Raw genomic sequence first — 17,120 nt, 5'->3', positions numbered from 1 at the left:
ATCGAATTTGTTCGAATTATTGTAACGTAATTCGTATCGAATTATTTATATCGAGTTGATTATTACTATCAGAGTATATAATATAATCTCAGTAGTAACTGTAGTAACGTATCGGAGCTTGAAGTGACTGTTCGCGGTGAGTGCCAGTCTGCGAATGAATGAGTTTTCGACTGTGGCTCCTCCTACAAACTTATATAAATAACGGTCAAAAATGAAACTACGAACTATCATATGGACGCCATATTGGAAACGTCATTCGAATATCAGATTCTGTCTAGTTGCGTGTCTTGATTAGGTAGTTTTCGATAGTGGTTCCCCCATCCATTCTTTAGATAAGTTTGTACGTCTGTAGGTATATGTAAATTGTACGTACCAATTACATTAAATTTTTACCGTGAGCTTTCTTATCGGAAAGAGATGAGCGTATACTATACGCAGGGCCCCCACAAGGGGATAGGGGGGCTGTCAGGGCTTTAGCCTGGGAGCCCGGACTCAGGGGCCCGACGTTGTGGGTCAACCAGACAAGTGAGATAAACACACATTGCAAATTGACCCAAATAGTAAAAAAGTCGCCTGCGGCGCAACTAACTTCAAATTTTTACGTTGATTATGGTTTTAAAATCTACCAGTTATGCGATGTAATTTTTGATGTGTGTCGATACTCGACAATGCAATAGTACAGGGTTGGCAAACCTTTTTACATACGCATGCCAAAATTTCCCAAAAAATATTTTTCTACTGTCTGATGTGCCAAACAGTTTTTCATATGGTAAAAATGATAGAGAAAGGTTTTTAAGAATTTTATGTTAAAAATTTTCGGTTCGTTTTTTAAGGTGAAAATTTCGCCGCGGGCCGCAGGTTGCATTATTTTTAACAGTCGACTCGTTTTCAGCCTGCTATTTTTGTACAATGCGATCTGCGCATCGATTGGTAAATATAATAATATATTAAAACCAAAGGAAAAACGCATGGCTATTGACATGACCCGGCTCACGGCTAGCTCATTAATGCTACCGGGCCGTCACTGAGGAGACTAGTGATGAACTAGGAGGGTGGATCTCCTTTGTAGTATCACAACTTTTGAATTCCCAAATAAAACTCTCAGCTGGTGTGGTACCGAATTTATTCAGGTTCTAGAGTTCACGGTTTCACAATAAAGTTAACTGTCATTGTTCCCGTAATTAAATCTCATTAAAGTGTCAGTAAACTATTTATTCGTTCACTATAGGATCTCTGTGAAATCTTTCACAAGTTTCCAAAAAGTCACACCTAACTCGGAGAATGTATACGTAGGTATTCTTTGGATATTTTTATTTCATGAAATATTTTCCCGTAAGAAAGAAAATATAAATTATTCTTTGGTCACACAGTATTGGGTTTATAAAAAAGAATAGAATTTATTTTATTGTTGTTTATAAAATTTATTTATGTTCACAGCATGTTTACAAATATTTATTTGTGTTTACAAACTTGTTTACAAAAGGTTTGTTAATGTTTACAAATTTATTTACTAAAATTTGTTTTTATGTTTACAAATTTATTTACTAAAATTTGTTTTTATGTTTACAAATTTATTTACTAAAATTTGTTTTTATAATTATGTTTACTTAATAAAGTTTCAAAAATTTATTTTATAATTCTGAAATGATTTGTAAAATTTATTATTACAAACTGAGTTTATTAATTTGTTTTTATAAAACAAATCCGATCGCGTAATTTATCCCGATTACGTCACCTCGTATGATGCGTAATGAAAAATAAAATTACTCCGCGTCATGCGTCACTACCGGCAGATACGTGGTATTCGCGATACGTTTAGCGGCGTACGTCACTACCGACAGATACGTGGTATTCGCGCTACGTTTCGCCCGCCGAAGGGGACTTACTTTACGTACGTATCGCGAATGTACTGAGAACCATGTCTCGCAAGCTTGCAGTGAGGACTGCTGCTTTGCTGAAGATCGCTGGTGAAGAGTGTGGAAACTAATGAATAATCGGGAAAAAGTGTTACCTTTTTATACCCTCAGGATGAAGTTTTAATAAGAAACAGTCCGTAAAGGATAGCAGATCTATATCTTTCTCTCACGGGATAAATTTGTGTATATCTCCCGTTCCTGACAACTTTCTAATAGAGATATCTTCTACTTTAGTCGGGTTAAATTTACTCTACTTTATTTCCGCAAAATTAAGACTCAATAGGGGTGTTTTAAACACCCTCTAGAACATGTCCCTTAAATGCGCAGTTATGATGACATAAGCAAAATAGTTGATTTTATATAATTTTTCGTGTTCAAACGAAGGGGAAAGTTTTTAGCTTTCCAATGAGGTATCGGAATAGGTATTCGCGTACTAGATAAAGGGATGGCAGTCTTTAAATTTAAAACGTCAAAACGAAAGGTTGACACCCAAGTTCTGGTCCTTTCCACCACTCTTGGACTTTTTAGGCCAATAGAATTTTACTAAGTTTTAATAAAACTATTTGGTCCCGCAGAAACTTTCTCATTCGATAATTACCTGTCGGGCAAATATTATTACGAAAAAACACTATAATTTTATACTTAACACTTCTACTTAAGTATATAAATGTTCGAGTTTAACAAGATGTTAAACATGAATAACTACCAATCTATTTAATCTTTAATAGTAGCTTTTCCATAGTAATTTAAATGCAATCTTTAATCTATTTTTATCTCGCGACTCGAAACAGCTCAGCTGTGTTTTTGAAGGTCGGCGTTTTTGTTCGTGTCACTATGTCGTTCATTTTTTTAATATTATTTATATGTAGGTAAGTATAATATTATTGTTTGTAAAACTTTTTTGTAAAGTATTATTGGTTTTTTTCTCTCTTCAAGATAAAACATTCGCGTGCCGTGCAAAATCATCTCGCGTGCCATAGGTTCGCCACCCCTGTGGCTAATATACTAAATACTCTTAATTTTACCTCGAACACCATTTGGAAAATGTTACGTTAGAGCGCCAGACTGTATTTAATCTTAGGTATGATGGGTAAGTAATGGGTAAGATGTATGGTAGGTAAGATCCTGGCCTGGGGCCCTGCTTCAGGGTGTGGAGGCCATGGCTACGATACCATCTGGCCAAGGCAGCGACGTCCCTAGACAAAATGCCGCCTCTAGGCAGCGCTAAATTGACACCCAATTTTTATACAGTATTTTTTATCATCCTTACAACACCCCAATGTTTAAGAAATGTGTTGTATGGATACAATACTAACAAAATATATAACACTAAATCCAATTTAAATGCCATCTCTACTACAATAATCAATATTGTGAGTCCACGGTTTCAGATACATTTAAAAATACACCTGACAACATTCAAAACACGCAAGCTAGGTAAGTACCTATGTACTATAATTCAAATATAATTCGCAAATCTGCACATGTCATTGCTGGTCATCAAGGACGTGACGTCCAAGGACAACAGAAGTAAACTAGACATCGCGAAACCGACAAAAACAATACAGTCCTGCTAAACCTTGTATGTTGATTCTTAATACATTTTGTATCCAACCAGTGAGCTAATTTTTTTAATCGAAGGATATTTTCGTTAAGTACTAAGTTTAGGTACCTATTTCTATATAATATACCTAATGATTCTTTTCATAACATATTCAATAATCGGAAGATTTTTGATATTTACAGCTTTCAAAGAGTTTGTATCCAATGTTCACCCAAGGTTTGGGCTAGTCATTAAGGGTTTTAAAAATGGGATCAATTTTGTATAAATAAAAAAATAATTATTGGACAAGATATTTATTACAGAAATAACATTATAAAAATGTGAGGAAACACCAGTGAAACTATCAATAATAAAATGAACATAACCGGCGTTTTTATTTAAGGGGGGACATGCTCAGCGTAGGTAAAAATTGAGCTTTTGTTCTATTTTCAAAGCATGGTCCTGGACATACCATTAATGTTGTAGATAATCTATTTATATAATTTTAAAGCCTTTTTATCCTTTATATTTATTTTAAACATTTGATGACTGCATAAAGTATTTTTATTACATAAAATAGTAGATATTCTTTTAAACCTCTCGCTCTAATGTTATAGAATATAGTCATATTTCAGTACATAAATGTGCAGTGGTGTTAAAATTTTTTACATTTATTAATTTTTAAACGCATTTATAAAACTATCAGTATAATTTATATCGACATTATTTTAGTGAAATATTTACGATAAAAAATTATATTTATAATCTCTGTGATCCCAAATTTGACAAGAATTAGGCATTTTATTATTCAAAAAATGGGCAAGATTAACACATTTGAAGATAATTCTAAAGATACTCATTATAAGCTATGTCTTTGACCATTCAAGTGTGATAAACATCCTAAGAATAATGATTGCTTTATAATAATTATTAACCTATGAATAAGGTAGTGTTTTTTTGAAATACGCCATTTCTTTTGGCATTCCCCAGTGGTTAAGCTACAACATACGGTCGTAGCCATAAATTGACAAACTATAATTGAAGTAGGGAGTAAAATGATAATAACGCGCGTGTTTGAACATGTACCGTTTAAAAAAAAAATAAAAAAAATGTCGGTTAGGTACATGTTCAAACACGCGCGTCAATATCATTTTACTTCCTACTTCAATTATAGTTTGTCAATTTATGGCTACGGCCGTATGTTGTAGCTTAACTACTGGGAAATGACAAAAGAAATGGCGTAGTGATTTAAACGCGCGTGTTTGAACATGTACCTAACAGATTTTTTTTTTAAAAGGTACCTACATGTTCAAACACGCGCGTTAACATCATTTTACTTCCTACTTCAATTATAGTTTTGACCCACACCGAGCACGTCCGGCCTTAAAAAAGAAATAAAAAAAATATTAACCCACATTAGCTGTTCTGATCACCATTTATTTTTTCCAAGAATACACTACTTCGTGGGGTTGATGCTAAAAGTTGGTAAGTCGATAATTTGGGTATTCATGGTTAACAACGGATTGTGTGTCTATCAGTAGCGAAGGTTGGAGGTAGACTATTAAGATCAGTCATAAATATTGTTCATTAAACTTTGTTAGTCATACGTATTTATTTTAATTGAGCTAAGACTGCAGCTTACGAACAATTTTCGAGCTTCAATCCCTAAAAAAGATTTTATATAAATAAAAAGGATTTCAAGTTATACACATTCATATTTGTACAAAAATCGATGTTTTTCAAAATAAATATTAAAACTATGAATTAATCATAAGTATAGCACATAAAACTTAATAAACCAAATTTTAATAATAAATATGAATATAAAATATATGTAATAAAGGGATGGGGTCCTTTGACAAATTCACATTTTTTTACAATTGTAAGTTTATCTTTGACTTAAAATAAAACATATTTTTATTTTAAATGTTTACAGATTCATATATTCATGAATCTGAAATGCATGTTGGGCATCACGCAAGAGGACCGTAAGAGAAACGAATGGGTTAGGAAGCAGACAAGAGTACGCGATGTAATAGACGTTGCCAAACAGCTGAAATGAAGATGGGCGGGGCACATTGCTCGCCGAAAGGACGGCCGCTGGACAAATGCCGTCATCCAATGGTACCCAAGGGGTAGGAAACGGCCACAGGGTCGCCATAAAAGCCACTGGATTGACGAACTGGTAAAGTTCGGCGGAAATACGTGACAGCGAACTACACAGGACCGAGAGAGTTGGAGACCTTCATCCAGCAGTGGATTGACCCCGGCTGATGATGATTTATTAAATAATACAGTTGAAATTGTAAATTATCAAAAAAATGTCTCAAATTGCAAGCTTCGTATTTTTCCGCTAGGTGCCTCTGGTAGGTAAAGACATCGTCTTAAGCTATATACCTCAGTATTCTACCTTCATACACCTTGTTCGAAGAAAATCTATCGTTTTTCTTTCAAAATAATTATAAATATACGGCACCGCGATGACTCATTACGATTGATCTGGAGTTATCATTTGAGAAAAGTGTGCAGATTTTCTTTGTTGTCTTAGTATAACTAGGAAGCTACATAAACATAATTATTAATTACTGAACTAAGTATGTTATTGAGAATAAATGAATCGATTCAAATTAACATACTTTTCGAAATAGTTGTGTGTACGCCAACTTATATAAGATGTGAATTTTTGTGCGACTTCAAATAGTTGGTTCAAGAAAAATTGTATTTGTCACATTTATATGTTTTTTTTACTAGAATGTGACATTTTGTATGATTTAAGCTTATCAGATCGCGTACACGAATAATTACACTCATTACATTTAAATGGTTTCTCACCTTAATGCGACGCATTGTGTCTTTTCAGCTGATTAGATCGTATACACGAGTAATCACATTGATTACATTTAAATGGTTTTTTTCCAGAATGTGTCGTTTTGTGTAATTTAAGATAATCAGATCGCGCACACGAGAAATTACATTGATTACATTTAAATGGCTTTTCACCAGAATGAGTCATTTTGTGTCTTTTCAGCTGATTAGATCGTATACACGAGAAATCACATTGATTGCATTTAAATGGTTTTTCTCCAGAATGTGTCATTTTGTGTAATTTAAGATGATCAGATGTTTTAGATGAGTAATCACATTGGCTGCATTTGAATGGCTTTTCCCCAGAATGAGTCATTTTGTGTCTTTTCATCTTACTAGATAATATACAAGCGTATTTACACTGGTCACATTGTAATGGCTTTTCACCAGAATGACTCATTTTGTGTATTTTCAGCTGATTATATTGTATACAAGAGTAATCACATTGATTACATTTAAATCGTTTATCCCCAGAATGTGTCATTTTGTGTAATTTAAGATTAAAAGATTGCGCACATGAGAAATAACATTGGTCACATTTAAATGGCTTTTTACCAGAATGAGTCATTTTGTGGATTTTCAGGTTACCAGATTGTTTACAAGAGTAATCACAATGCTCACATTTAAATGGCTTTTCAGTAGAGTGAGTCATTTTGTGAGTTTTCATATAAGCAGAGCTTATACATGAGTAATTACATTGGTCACATTTAAATGGCTTTATACCAGAATGAGTCATCTGATGACGCCTCATTTGACCTTCATATTTAGATAAGTAATTGCATTCGCTACATTTAAATGGCTTTTCAGCAGAATGAATCAATTTGTATATCTTTAAATCACCAGATGTAATACATGAGTATTCATTATTATCACTTTTTGATGGTTTATCACCAGAATGAGTCATTTTATGCATTTTCAGATGAACATATTGCATACACGAGTATTCACATTGATCACATTTAAACGGGTTTTCACCAGAATGCACCATTTTGTGTATGTTCTTGGAATTAGATTTAACACTGGAGTAACTGGTAGGTTTTAATAGACCTACACCCTTATCTATCTTTTTAGTTGTTGCTGTTTTATGAACTGCTTTGTGAAGTTTTAATAAATATAACGATGCAAAAAAATCAAAACAAATACTGCATACAAAATTTTCGTAATGAAATGATTTCTTCTCAATCTTTATAACAGCTACTAATAATTCTGGATCTGTGACAGTAGATTGCAATTGATTACATTTAACAGTGTGACTGACGACGTCTGTATTAGTAATTGTTTGATAATATGTCACGAGTTCTTGCTTGATGTCTTGTTCATCAATCTGTATTTCATCATATGGCTCTTGTAATTCTGAGATTTTCTTTGACAATGCGACACTAGCGGTGTCGGTCAATGCAGAAGTTGCAGGAATGAACTAAAAGAACATGGAATATAACATCAAAGTAAATAGTAAAGAATGTATTAAAAAAACGGATATGTTGATGTTATAACAAATGAATACGCATGGAACTTAAATAATATATTATATTATTTCAGACGATTGCTAATCATTCACCACCGGATTTGCTTATGATGTATTATGTACGCATGGGGGCTAAAGATTGCAGGAATGCGAAACTCGGCTACAGATAAACCCATAACCCTGTGGGGATACCAAATAAGCTAGTCTAGAATTCATCTTTAAGATGATTAGTTAATCCGAGTTAAACATATTCGTTGACGATCTCCATATCTCCGAGCAGCAGATTAGTATGTGACCATTCCTGAGATACCATGGCTATAAGAAATTTTTTGTTGCTAATGTAGACTTTAACAGGTGAGGCTTAAGGTGACACATTAGTGAAACGGCAAATAATTTTCAACTATAGGCGCGACGAAATTTTGGACTCGCTCGCATTCAGTGAGAGAACGCCGAGTTGGAAACACGTAACTTTGCTTCGTGATGGCAACGGGCCAATTAATTCTTAAATCGTGCAAAGATGACTAAAAAAGTTACCCATTTACTATAAAAAGAAAACATGTCAATGAATATATTAATATTGTTACTAATAGAACAATAAACAGAACCTAAAATGGAAGTATGTTGGATTTATATGACAAATTATATTTCGTTTGACAGGCGTCATTTGCACCCGCGACCCGTAATCCGCGCATCGCCTATCCACGATCTTTTTAGACCGTGCCTCAACTGATGTACGGCCTTAAGTTGTGATCGAATTGAGATACATGTCACGTCACTGTCACGCTGTCATGGCGACAAACTTAGTCAATGGTTTCGACATTTTGCACAATATTTTGAACGATTACCACCTCTCTAAAGTCAATTGATGAGAGTGCAACGTTATTGTATTATTATTTTTAATTATTAATATTTATTCATGTTAATTTTAATCAATTTTAACAGTTTCTACGTGTGGGTACGTTAAAATGACTTGCGATATTATATCCATAGATGCTATTTTGAACATAACCCAACCTACAAACGATAGATAATAGACAATATTCATATTGAGAATACATAGTGCCAACGGTTTAAAACAAAAAACGTGATTTTGACATGATTTGAAAAGTGTAGACATGTAAAAAAGATAAAAATGTTCAAAACGTCATGCAGGTGTCGATGCAGTGTGGTTATATTTTATTCAAACAAGTACCTAGGTGCGTACTATGAAACTGTATATATATGCCATGTATTTCACTCATTTTAATATAAACCTTACAAAATTATTGGTTCACTGATAACATTATAATCAATGATTTCAACATAATAATATTTTAACACGTCAAAAAATATCACTAATAATCACTATGACAGTAAGTAGGCATTGTTGAATTTTCATAGAGTTTTGTGGTGGACATACCTGATTTGCTGGTTTGCATTTTGAAGAACAGTGACTGGGTAGAGGATCCTCGTGAACGGTTTGGTTTATTGTGTCTTCAACATTCTCTGCGTTTAAATCTACTCCCTGAAAATAAGTATTTGAGTTTGTAGTGGACAATTCATTTAGAGGTTTTTTTGAGAATTAATAGGTGACGCTAGACTGACAAGATATATTCGTCGTACTATGCATTTTCACATCGGAATGCGAGGTGACATAATTATTTTTAGAATGCGTATAATAATTAATAGTTAACTGTTCCTGGAGCCACGACGACACGAAGTTACAGCATCACCGACCGTTTGAGGAAGCCGTTGTCCGAAATTTATTGCAATCTTAGGCCATCCGCTCACGCAGAAACTACAATCTGACGAACTGGTTGGTGATGGAACTCATAAACTGCACAGTGACCGATGCTTCGCACACGGTGCTACTGAAACCTAATAGTCTCATAACCTCAAACTGTCAAACCTATTGTCTTTCCTACTTATTCAAAGTATTCTCCGTAATATCTTTACGGGAATATTGACGTCATGGCTTGTTGTTTCGTGTTCAGTTCAGTTCTGTGCTACCAATTTTGGTAAGGAAATATGATTTTTCATCGAATGTACTAATATTGGGACCACTGTTTTATGAAGTGACCGCAAACTGAGAGTAAATCGCGTCTCTTCAGTTTCGATCGCGAACGTTTTGAAACTGACAGATTCCAGTCTTGCCGTCATTGAAATACATTAGCTAGATACCGGAGTTTCAGTCTCGTCTTTTTTGAGTATTCACGTGAGCGGATAGTCTTAGGCCCGTTTCTAACGGGACACTGGTGTCGCGCTCGTATATAATATAGGAGACCTTTGTATTCGAATAAAGTGGCCCATGTATTATGTTATGAGTGCCCCAGAGTCAACGCATAATTTTGCGTTATGAATTAGAACATAAAACTGCCTGCGGTAATAAAAAAAAGTGTATCGGCGTCTTGAGAATGCACCAGCCGACGGAAAAGAGCACCGGACACGCGTTTACTCATAAGCTCTGGGGCGTTCATAAACATAATACAAAGGCCCCTTTATTCGAATACAAAGGCCTCCAATAATATATGCAAGCGCGACACCGGTGTCCCGTCTGAAACTGACCTTACAGTCGCGACGTACTAGGTACCATTCTTAAAACACGACTTCGGATAATCGCCAAAGAAGAAATTGCTGGGGAAGCGAATAGGTATGCGAATAATAAAATGACATCATATTGGATATCTACGTTTAGTCTGCTATTATCTCATAGGTAGGTAATTTACCAGTACACAATACACCTCAGTGTCACTTCTATTGGTATTGTAATTTATTATGGTGACATTTTTAGCGCTGTCAAATTGTATACGTCATTATGGTTTTAATATGCCCAGTACTTCAGCAGCTAGGCACAAAGAACTGCAACAGATGCGAGTGCTGACGAGGAATACAAACTCGAGTCGAGCGGACCTACCACACTCTCACGCTCGGTCCACCCCGAGTGGTCTCGGTGAAAATGCGATTCGGCATTAAATCGATGTGTGATTTGTTGTTTGGTAAAATTCAATCATTGCATTGATTATTCTTCAAACATCCATTAGATAGGTACTCTACAAGAGTAATCACGAGGGGTACCTACCCATTAAAAATATAATAACAAGCACAGTGCAAACAATATAATCTACCCAAATTAACAATGTCACGTGATAATTCATAGGTACCTACTTATAATAATAGAATTAAAAATAAAATAATATGTTATGTAAATTTAATAATAATGTTCTCAAAGCGAACAAAACCGGTCGTTAGACAATTATGCGAACAAATTAAAATAAGTGCTAGGTACATTGTTTTATAGCTTTAATCACAAGAACGTTTTGATAGATTAAATTCAGAACGAACCGCTCAAAACTTATCTAAATCAATAGAGCGTAGGTACTACTACTGCTGGCGACTCATATACAGTAATTATAATCGGTTAAGTTTTAAAAAGTTTCCTTCCACAGCCTTTGAAAAATTCCCAAGTGACCACATATTTCTTTCGGGAACACACTTGCTTCCTGTTTACTTAGGTTTATCGTTGGTGTCATCATCTGAGAACAACTGTCTTAGAATATTACAATATAACTTTTTTATACAAATATTATCGATTGAAGTGTTTTTATAATGAATAACATTTGACAACTAACCTCAGCAACGTGGTCGGGATCATCAGCATACTCTTGTTTGATGAAAGTATTTGACTGTGGGTTATTTACATGTAAGGACATATCGAACGAATGTTGCTCGTCTGCATCATGTTCGAAGTCAACTGCTTCGCGTTTGACGTCCATTTTACGCATTGAAAGTGTCCGTTCTCAAAAAGAATCGTGTCGAGCTAAGCACGTGTAAGCAAACTGTCAAACAAGTACTTGGCCGCCGTCATAGACTAATATTAATTGGTCGCCGTGATAATAGACAATAATGTATGACAAACATTAATCGTCTTTGGTGATCCAACACAGTTCATAGGTACCTAGTTTGTTAATAAGTTGGTTTATTTAAGTAACCGATATTATTTCACTGCCATCCAATATTTACTAGGTGTAGCCCAGCTATTTTTGGAATAAAGCTATATGTATACCTAAAAAAAGCTAGGTATATAATAAAGCACGCGCTCCACTGGCACGCAAATCAGACGATCTTCGGATTTTTTTCGCGTGGAGCACCCCAGATCTGCGTACTTTTTAATCAGCAGACAGGTTCTTTGGATTTCAAACATGTTTGAATTATTTTACTCACTTCGTCCGTCGATCACTACGTAAATTCGATTTGATAAATAGGTAGGTACCTACTCAACCATTCTGACCGAAAAAATCTGTAATTGTTTTAAACATTTTTATTAATTAATTTACACATTAGGAAATGAGAGATTTATAAATATTTTTTTTATTTGTATTTATGAAATTCATAAAAGAAAACGTAAAACTTGTGTTGTTTTCACTGCTATATCATTTTATGCAAGTCTACATATAAATAACACTAAATTATAGGATTATCGGAAGACATTACGATAATCGCATTATTTGACTTTTGACATCTCGACTTTTTTATTCGTTCGTTGATCAGTACCTAGTAAGGCATAGCAAATCGGACGATTTATTGTCGTCGGACTTTTGGCTCGCCAATGGAGCGGCGCGCTGGCATCGTCTCTCACGCAGAAACTAAAATCTGTCGAAATGGTTGGTGATGGAACTCATAGGCCATCCTCCCACGGCGCAACTTATGTCCGTCGGAACTGAAACTAAAATTCCAGCCAGTATCTAGCTAATGTATTTCAATGGCGGCTCGCTGACGGCGAGACTGGAATCTCTCAGCTTCAAAACGGTCGCGAAGAGACGCGACATGCTAGTCGCGCGGTCTTTGAAGTTTCCAGTCACCGTAAAACAGTGGTACCAACATCATTCTTCTTCTTCTTCTTTCACCCTGTCACGTCCCAACATTGGGGCATAGGGCAAGCACAAGTTGGCGCCACTTCCCTCGGTCTATCGCCAACTCCTGTGCCTCCCGCCATGTCAGACCTGCAGCACGTAGGTCGCTTTTGTAGCATCGCTGCAGGGTGAGGGAGGGCCGGCCACGGCGACGGAACCCTTGAGGCTGTGCCACAAGGGTACGAAGTGCCGCACTCTTTGGCGGCATCCGGAATACATGTCCCAGCCACGTGAATCGTCTCTTCGTGATAACTTCAATCACCGAAGGCTGTTGTGTCTGCTCACGAACTCGGATATTTGTAACGCGGTCGTACCAATGTACCCCTAAGATTCTGCGGAGACATCGATTCTCAAAGCTCAAAAGCCGTGACTCTTGAAGCTTAGTAAGATGCCATGTCTCACAGCCATACAGGAGCACAGGTAGCACGCACGCGTTAAACAAACGACATTTGGTCCTCACAGAATACAGCCTTGACCTCCATGCGACTCCAAGTTGGTTGAACGCAGAGCCCGCCACACCCATGCGGATTCCAAGCTCACTAGAAATACCACCATCATCGGCAACCGTGGCACCCAAGTACTTGAATCTGGACACCAGCTCGACGGGCAGACCAGAAACCCGCAGAGGAGTGTCGGCGTCGATGCAAGCAGCACTGCACATGGATTTGGTCTTAGCGGCATTCAGATGAAGACCCACACGCATCGAGTTCGCGGCTAGCCTGTTCACGGTCACCTCCAACCTCTCGATCGTCGAGTCAAACACGACTGCGTCGTCTGCATACTCCAAGTCGCACAGTCTTTCTTCGCATAGATCGCTTGTGTCATCATGATGTAGGCGTATCCCACTGTCGGGGCAAACCGTCTTACGCATTATGAAATCCATCATGATGATAAAAAGAAAGGGCGCAAGTACACATCCTTGCTTGACTCCTGACGTGATTTCAAAGAGGTCAGAGGATGTTCCGGCTGCTCTCACGCGACACTCTGTATTGGTGTAGAGAGCACTTATCACGGCGACCAGTTTCCGTGGGACACCATATCCTAGCAGAATTTGCCACAGAGATTCACGATGAGGACTGTCAAATGCCTTTTCATAGTCCACGAAGCAGCAGGCGACAGGTATATTCATCTCTTGGTACTGTTGCAGAAGGCTTCGGAGAGTTGAAATATGCTCTGAGCAGGACTTCCCCGGGACAAATCCACTCTGCTGCGCACGCAAAACGTCCAGCATGGGACTTCTAATCCTGTACAGGAGAATCTGCGCCAACACCTTCCCGGGAACGCTGAGGAGAGTGATTCCTCTGTAATTATTACAGTCTTGTGGGTTACCTTTTTTGTGCAGAGTAACAACGGTACCATCCCTCCAGGCTTTGGGGCACTGCTCCCTTTCCCACACCTCGTGCAGAAGGTCACACAAGGACGGCAATACAGCGCTCAGTCCGCAGAGCAGAAATTCTGCATGGATGCCATCATCTCCAGGAGCTTTCCTGCGCTTCAGTCTTTTGACAGCCTCTTTAACTTCAGCAGTTGTCGGAGGATCTTCGCAGAATCCCGATGCAGTAGTGATTCCGAGGGCGAGGATCTCCGACGGAATATCGAAGGGATGCAATGGAGGTGGGCGATTCAGGACATCACTGAAATGTTGGCGCCATAGCTCCTGGACCTTTGCAGGTTCGGTGACTGTCACTCCGTCAGAGTTGCGTAATGCAGTGACCACTGGACGTTTCTTACCGCAAATTGCTCTGGTGATGCGGAAGAGAGCACTTGGATTATTCTTGCAGGCAGCAGATTCCGCATCCCGAATGAGGTCATCCAGGCGTCGGCGCTTATCGCGGCGGGCAGAACGCTTTACCACGCGGTCCATTGTCTGGTATTCCGCGCTGCGCTGTGGGTCGTATGTACCATTGTCTCGCAATTCTTTCAGGAGCTTCCTCTTCTCAATCATCTCCCATGTATGAGGTGACTACCAGTCCGGTCTGTGCGTATGCCGCTCTCCTAATGCAGTACCTAGTTGCGGAGCTCATTATAGCATCCCGGAATAATATCCATTTTCCTTCCAAGGGATCCGAGTCGATGGAAGACGTGAGAGTTCTAGCATCATATAAGCGCTTCTGCAGCTCCAGCTCATAGGTTGCACGCACACGGGTACTTTTCAGTTTTTCCACATCGATCTGTCACAATCTCGAACTGTCAAACCCATTGTCTTTCCTACTTTATTTGAAGCTTTTTCCGCAATATCTTTACGGAAATATTCTGGCAGCCTATAATTATTATCCAGGCAGGAGTATTTCTCAACATCTCTCAGATATTTTAAATTAAAAATCCGTTCGCCCATTTTTAAATATTGACGTCTCGACTTGTTATTGCTTGTGTAGGTACCTACCTAGGTATTTTAGTGCAGTGCTGAGAAAATACTATGATAAATGTGCATGACGTTGTAACCACAATAATAATAATTATTATAATTAAATGATAATTTGGCACTAAATTTGACTCTTTAACTAAAAATCATGATCCATGCAAAATTTGACTCCAGAAAGGATATTTAGTAGGTACGATGCTAAATTAAGTTAAGCTTTTTTTCTAAATTTTTAGGCTTCCTACCTATATTTTTATAAAACTGATCGATTTTACGTGGTGAAGTGAATTGGTTTGAAATTTTATTTCACCACAAAATACCGGTGATGTGGGCCAGTTTTTAATCGACCATAACTTTTCCGCAGTATTGGAATTATGTACTTATTTACTTTCCATTAGAATGAGAATTAGAATGTCTTTAGGTTCGTTCTATTAGGTTCGAAGACACATTTATTATATACCTATTTAGAATTAAAATCTTGCTCTAGAATAATGCATTTAAATAATGTATTTGAAAAAAACGTCAAAAGTTGGCACCACTTCACCCCATTTTACCAGTACTCAATCATTTGATAAATTAGGTAATATTTTTGATGCAGTAGGTATTCATAAACTGCACTGGTTACATCTGACAATAATCAGACCAATGTCCAATAAACCACCACCTACTGCACTGTAAGAAGGTATGGCTACATGAGGTAGGTATAATAATATAACTTCTATTGAAGCCATTGATGGACATCCATTCGTTCTTATTCAGCTTAGTAGGTACAAGATAAAGCAACGTGGAACTTAACACCAGCAATCATTGTCACGTCATGCATAAACTTGGCATTCACAGTAACAGGCGATAGCCAACAGAATTTTCAAGAAATTCAAATTCAAAATCAAATATTAAAACTAAAGATTAAATAATTTACTTGGGTCCGGAAAGCAATGCCCACCGCAAAGGTGTTATATAAGTACGACAAAAGATAAGTACTTTAAAGGTTGGGTTTTAATTTTAATAAAGCTAAACACACTGTCTTTTTACTTAGCAGGGCAGTAGGTATAATGGTGACGAGGCAGCAACCTCACCAAAACATGATTGGGCGAGGATTGCTTCCTGAATATTGATCATGTTCTATTGTCCTTGTATGTTTGGTTTCCGAAGAGGACAGGTAATTATTGTATTATGGTTTGGGTAGGCATAAGGGGTTCAAAATCTGGGATCAGTTTTTATTTTTAATAAAAACAAATTGTGGTCACGTTTTTATTACAGAAATAACATTACAAAATGTGAGGTGAATGTGACCCTTGAAGCCATCAATAATAAAATATTAACCCACATTAAATTTAATTATCTTGACTAGCAGAGCCATCTGGCGGTCGCCAGTCTGTCTCGCTGGTCTTGTAGACGGCTTGGCGTCATGGTTTTGGATTTTAATATACTTGTAAAGTATGCATAGACGGCGCCATAGTTTTCCCTTCGGAATGGATTTTCATTCACCTCAGACAGTTTGACATTTCGCTGATTTATCAGTTTTACGATTTGCATTTCTTCACTGTGACTTTATCCGGGCTCTGGGTAGCTCCAACCCTGAATCAGTACGTCTAAATTGAGTATTTGGATTACGTTGTAGTAGTGCAGTACCTAGTAATCTCCTTTATTCACAAACAGTTTTATAATTATACCCGTAGGGGGTTCTATATATTTAAGGTTCTTATCAAATGTCTATAAAAGTTCTGTAGTTGATTTATTTATAAACCTTAAGGTCGCTTATAATGGAAGCTTCTTCATGAAACATCCTTACTAAAAGTTTGAATAGGTAGTAGTTTATTAATTTATAAAAACAGGTTTATTTAGTTTATAAAATTTATTATTCATTAAACTCATTTATTACACAGATTACAAGTTTATTATTTCGTATAATAAATTTTACAGAGTTCGTAAAGTTTATTATTTATTAACTTGTTCATTAAAACTAATTTTATGGTTAATTATGTAAGTATATAAAACTTATTTATTTAATTACACACGCCACGCAAATTCAAAGTGGTGAGAGTCACTGTCCTCCTTAGATTGGGGACTACTGGTAAAAGTA

General features: G+C 36.8%; 1 protein-coding gene across 1 annotated transcript; it reads right to left on the bottom strand.

Moving 5' to 3' along the window:
* Positions 1-12,042: 12,042 nt before the first annotated feature.
* LOC147076321 (uncharacterized) lies at positions 12,043-14,623 on the bottom strand. The gene is made up of 2 exons (XM_085940412.1): positions 14,035-14,623; positions 12,043-12,065 (listed from the first exon to the last, which is right to left on the bottom strand). Exons 1-2 carry the CDS (start codon positions 14,621-14,623, stop codon positions 12,043-12,045), a joined length of 612 nt encoding a protein of 203 aa, XP_085796538.1.
* Positions 14,624-17,120: the final 2,497 nt, after the last annotated feature.

Source organism: Rhyacophila brunnea, unplaced genomic scaffold (assembly GCF_057557595.1).
Source record: "Rhyacophila brunnea isolate RB1 unplaced genomic scaffold, BYU_Rbru_1.0 scaffold_13, whole genome shotgun sequence".
In the NCBI taxonomy this organism is placed as follows: Eukaryota; Metazoa; Arthropoda; class Insecta; order Trichoptera; family Rhyacophilidae; genus Rhyacophila; species Rhyacophila brunnea.
Note: the sequence above shows the minus strand (reverse complement) of the source record. Positions and strands in the feature narration are given on the sequence as shown.